The 5,838-nt window shown below is 38.0% G+C and overlaps 1 protein-coding gene across 1 annotated transcript in view; it reads right to left on the bottom strand.

The window, feature by feature from the left end:
* Nucleotides 1-367: 367 nt before the first annotated feature.
* The window catches only part of AK7 (adenylate kinase 7), a gene marked incomplete at its 5' end in the record, with an annotated part of 12,157 nt that continues 6,686 nt past the window's right edge, over nt 368-5,838 (bottom strand). Inside the window, 4 exons of the mRNA XM_010156428.1 lie at nt 368-418; nt 1,723-1,881; nt 2,913-3,133; nt 4,595-4,792. Of these exons, the coding sequence (XP_010154730.1) occupies nt 368-418; nt 1,723-1,881; nt 2,913-3,133; nt 4,595-4,792 (629 nt within the window). The remainder of the gene's footprint in view (nt 419-1,722; nt 1,882-2,912; nt 3,134-4,594; nt 4,793-5,838) is intronic.

Genomic DNA, 5,838 nt, shown 5'->3' with positions numbered 1-5,838 from the left:
GACAGATTTTTCTCAGGCTGGCTGCCTTCATGTGCTGTGGATCAGGGCACTGTGATTCTACTTATTGCTTAAACAGCACGTGTAACTGAAAAAAATCCAGGAAGAAAATGTTGGGGGGAGAACAGATTCTTATAGTTCATAGTTTCAGACGTATGAAATGCAGATGCATAAATGTATTAATATGTGCGGTAAATGGTACTTTTGTAGAAGGAATAACAAAAGCTCAATACAACATAGTATGAGACATAAAAATGGAGATTACATAGTAAACCTAAACAAAAAGAGTTTCAGAAACTAAATGTTTTTCTTGAAAATGCATTAGGAATGTTCTCCCTTTCTGCTTCACAATTTCAACAGCTCTTAGGACTTAATGTTTATCCCATTCGATATTAGGACTGTTCTTGAAGATATATTCTGCCTATAAACAGAAGAGTTTCAAAGTTATTTTCAAGGCTCCATTGCTTTAAACAAAATCACAGAAAATACTAAATGGCTCTAAAATTTAATTTCTGGCAGATATGTCAGAAAAAACTCTTCCCCACAGATATCATCCAAAATACCATCCACTTCATTCTCCCTCTCAGTAGCAGTCATAGAATCATAGAATGGTTTGGGTTGGAAGGGACCTTAAAGATCATCTAGTTCCAACCCCCCTGCCATGGGCAGGGACACCTTGCACTAGACCAGGTTGCTCAGAGCCACATCCAGCCTGGCCTTGAAGACATCCAGGGATGGGGCATCCACAACAAAGTCACCCCCTCCCTATCACAGGCAAGAGAAGGAAGCTATTTATCGCAATATTTGCCACTCCACGGAAGATCCTAGGGAGGACTCTGAGGCCTGATTGCTGGACCCAGAAGAGCAGACAACGCCGGTCTTTGGAAGTTACGCAGCTGGTAGGGAAGACCTCATGCTTCTACAGCTGCAGGTACTTGTCACGCATCAGTAAGCAAAAAGGTAAAAGCAATTCAACATTCCTCAGTCCCTAAAGTGGAATGCAACACTGATGCTTTCATTTAAATCCAATGTTTCTTTTCATTCAAATAGTGATACTTTGTTAATAACTTCCTTAGGAGGTGCAGGAACAACAGCAGTACAGTAATGACTTTACAGCATCTGAATTCTTGTCAATGCAATGCTGACCTTGCTTTCAGCCAAAAACTGAACTAGATAACTTCTTGAGGTCCTTCACAACTGGAATTAGTGTATGAATGCCTTATAAGATTTACTCTTTAATTTATCTGTGTATTGTGAAGGGATGACAGAAGAGCTTTCATTCATCACCACAGTAGCGTGTTCTGTTGTGCCTGGAGGGGTGTAAGCAGGATGGGGAGTGATGCACCCCTTTCTGCAGGCCTCCAAGTCACAGCAGAATTGTCAGGGTGCATACAACATGTGGAGTGCACGCATCAAAGAGAACCGGATTCTGGTAGTGATTCTTCTCCTGTTACTATTTATAAAAGCTGAATTATGCCCTTACTTGATACATGGTATCAACTGATCCCATAAAGAGTAGTTGCCGGGCCGTCAGCTTTCACAATTACTGCTCACCAGAATTGCAGATACTATGCATTAACTAATTTTTATCAAGGCCGAGGGCGGGCGGGGGGAGGAGGGGCAGGAATTTAAGTCCTTTTGTTAACAGAGATGCTTTGTGTCTACATAAATATTTTCATTAATCTTTTCCAAACATATATAAGAAAAAAGAGGTAATCACCTTACCAGAAAATCAATTGGATCATCTGGCCTGATCCTACAGCATTCATTTATCCCTTGCAGAAGTGTTGGCATGACATTCTTCATCAAATAGTTTTGTAGTGGAATGGACTCGGCCTCCAATAACTCTTGTTCTTGTCTTTTCACCTCCTCTAGATGTTCATTCTATGAGTAATGAACAAAATCATAAAGAAAAAGGTTTGTAACATCTACAAAATAGCACTTGACTAACTTATAATGGTGGTCTAGAGAAACAAATAGTGTTCGAAGCTGTGGACAGACCTTTAAAACTCACAATTTGTCAGGAAACACTATGAACTGCTTATTAAATCTAGAGTTCACAGCACACTGAGGACAAAGAATTGAATGTGATAAAAATTGAAATAATCTCCCTAGTAAAATTATTTCCTTTATCACTCTTTTAAATCCTCTAAAAGGAGGTTTATTCTGAAATCTTCTAGTGGTCCTGTTTCCATAAGTTATTTGGCAAAATGGTTCAAACACACAATATCCCTTCAAAAATTAATCTGTTGCAAATGCAGATGGTTTCATGAGGTTTTGTTTGAAGTGCAGGGGAATGAGAATACATTTACTGAGAAGAGAGCTCTGACTGTCTAAATAACTGTAAATTGTGTTGGGGTTTGTTTGGTTGGTTGTTTTGGGTTTGGTTTTATTTAATTTATGTCAATTTTTGAGGGGAACTAGAGTTAAATAAACTAAATGCACAGTGAATTACATCTGTTTACACCAGCAAATGTATTCTTGAATTCAGGTTAAATCAAATACAATGATTACACTCAAAAAGTATGGGGGAAAGGAGGGGATAAAACAACTGGGAGTTGCAGAATGCAAAAGTCCTAGAAGATTGATTATGGAAAAGCACCATTGATTGTAGCAGATGTTTATAAATGGTAAAATAAAAGAGCTACACCATGGCAACAACAAGAAGACTATCATAAAAGTATTTTAAAGACATGCTGATACCAACATGCAAAAAAACACTGCTATGTGTGTTATCAAAAAGAAACTGTTCTTTAGGCTGAGCCTCAAAATGCACTGTGAAAATCATCTAACCCAGATCTGAAGTATGATTAAGGAATTTATGATACAGGTTTCCAAGTGTATTTACATAACAGATTGCTGGAAGCCATCTAAAACACATAAATACTGTTTCCAAAAAATATATATTCACCTACCCACTCTTCCCACTTTGCGATCCTTTCAGCCCTCTCCTCAGCTTCTTTACGCTCTTGTTCAGCTTTTTCTTGAGCTTCTTTGACAAGCCATTCCTCAGCTGCTTTGCGTTCCAGGTTCTCCTTTTCTTCATCTGTCAAACAGTAATTCTGAGGTTCCCCAATTTCTTTGATGATCTCTTTTACAATAAATCTGTTCTCAGGATCTTCAAGTTTGGCTACATCTTTTAAACAATACAAGAGAGAACTTTTCAAGGCTTTTGTCAACTCTCAGTCGACATCAGTAAATAACTGCAAGACCTAAAAATACATAGTGTTCACATTTCTTGAATTTTCAAGTGTAAGATGTTGGTTTCAGTTGCTTATAAATGTCTCGGGGGTTTTTTGCTACACAGAATGAAGTTATCTACATCTGATTGTCTTTACTTCTTTCATCTAAAGGTTTGTTGATGTTCCTGTCACCAATCTTATGTCAACTTATCCAGATGTATAAAACCATCAGCTTTTAACCCTGTCTCCCCCACAGGTTACACAATAGGTTCTCAGGATTTGGCAACAACCAAGGTTTTCGCTCATACAGATTTACCAAGACATGGACCCACCTGTAGTTTGACTCTTACTGTGTTATATCTACAAAACAAAGCTGTAGCTTCATGTAGGAACATAGAGACTAAGCAAGACCTTCTTTTTCACTTCTTTGTCAAGCAGTCCATTTTTTCTGCAATTTTAGCTGCACCTGGATATACAAATTACAGTGCAAGCCACTTTTCTAGTCATTTAAAGTATTGAGAACACTCTCAGCATTGAATTTCAGGTGACAGAGACAGCATTTTTTTCTTAGATGGCCAAGCAAGATTACAATGCAAATATTACAGCAATCATAATTAACTACATTTATCCTCAAAATTAAATACCATTTAAATAAAAAAAATGAAGTTGGCACTGACGCTGAGAGGAAAGATCACCAGAACATTTCATAATTTAGGTTCTTCAAAGGAAATTGCTGTTACAAATTTTAACACGCCTTTTTGTAGATGATTAACATGCCTGTCTCACCATCCCCAATTTGCAGATGAGGGAAACAAGACACAAGATAACTGACTTGCAGACTCCATGCAGTGAGTCACTGTAGCAAAGTAGGGTTTCCAGAATCTTGAAGCCCACTCTTTGGTACTAATTATATTTCAGACTCAGAAAATAATAATCTTAAAAGCAATTCATAAAGCCATATATAATGATTTTCTAAAATTAAGGTGGAAAAAAGATTTGATTAATTTAAGTCAATATTTAACAAATCAAGCACAAATTTTGAACCACTTCCCACTAAATTCCTTCAGAATATGTCTGAAAGAGCAGTTGTTTCTCTGCTTAAGTCTGATGCTACTTAATTTTATGGATCTGTGTAGAGGTCTGTAGCCTAAGTCAGAGAAGTACTTTCATCATTTAGCCTACAAAAAAGAAAAATTAAACCTCCTGTTTTTTAGAACAGGTTAACTGTGAGAGAACAATTCGGAATCCTTGTGAGTATACAGATATTTTTGCAAGTATATAATTAAATGCTTGTTGTATATATGTTCTGCATGTTAATTTAAAATACTGTATATATGTACATTCACTGTATCATCTTCGCAAGTGTTAAATTTGCATCAATAAAAATTTTGTCAACTAATTTTATTATTTCATACCAATAAAGTGAGGATGTATTTCAAGTTCATCAAAATAGTTGAGAACAGTCTTATCATCTGTGTTTAACTCTCTGAAGAGATTCAGCAATGGCAGGAACAGGTCCTGGCTATAGTGAGTTCCAGCAACAATTTTCTCTGGCAGATTTATTATTCTGTTTATAAGGAATTCATCAGATGCAGTCAGAGAAATAATAAATTCTGTGAAGAAGAACACATTATCGGCACAATTTATTATTGTTTTTCCTCTTTCTTACCCATTGCTGTTAATACATTTTAAACCACAGTTGAAGATAAATAGATGGGAATAGTATACATCTTTAAAGAGAGTTTAATTATCAAGGGCTTATTATCCAGCTTCTCTAGTTAGAGCAATCCAACAATATTAAAGACAGATCTGTGGAGAAGATATATATTCCAGTTTCACCTAATTCTTTCTTAGCACTATCAACAAGACTATTCTTGCAATAAGCAGTAAAAAATTCTTAAGAAGGGCAATGCAGTATAATCCAAAATTTCTGAGAAAGCTGTCATACACCCAGTAACTATAGAAGGAAAAGAAACCATTTTATGAATAGTGCAGCCAAAACAGCATGTAACACTGGAAAATTTAACAGCTCACTTGTTTGTCAAGTCATCACCTTGTGTGGTGTGTTGACCCTGGCTGGAGGCCAGGTGCCCCCAAAGCCTCTCTGTCACTGCCCTCCTCAGCTGGGCAGGGGAGAGAAAGAACAACAAAAGGCTCATGGGTCAAGATAAGGGCAGGGAGGGCTCACTCACCAGTTACCATCACGGGCAAAACAGACTCAGCTTGGGGATATTACTTTATTACCAATCAAAATCAGAGTAGAATAATGAAATATTAAAAAAAAAAAATCTTAAAACTATGAAAAAATAAAAAAAAAAAATCTTAAAACTCCTTCCCCCCCACCCCTCCCTTTTTCCGAGCTCAGCTTCACTCACAATTTTCTCTACCTCCTCCCCATCAGCAGTGCAGAGGGACAGGGAATGGAGGTTGTGGTCAGTCCATCACATGCTGTCTCTGCAGTTCCTTCCTTCTCAGGCGAGAATCCTCACACTGCCCCTACTCCAGCACAGGGTCCCTCCCATGGGAGACAGTCCTCTAAGAACCTCTCTAACGTGAGCCCTTCCCACAGGCTGCAGTTCCTCATGAACTGCTCCAGTGTGGGCCCCTCCCACGGGGTACAGTCCCTCAGGAGCAGCCCGCTCCAGGCTGCGTCCCCTCG

This window comes from Eurypyga helias, unplaced genomic scaffold, assembly GCF_000690775.1.
Source record: "Eurypyga helias isolate BGI_N326 unplaced genomic scaffold, ASM69077v1 scaffold50057, whole genome shotgun sequence".
Lineage (NCBI taxonomy): Eukaryota > Metazoa > Chordata > Aves > Eurypygiformes > Eurypygidae > Eurypyga > Eurypyga helias.
Note: the sequence above shows the minus strand (reverse complement) of the source record. Positions and strands in the feature narration are given on the sequence as shown.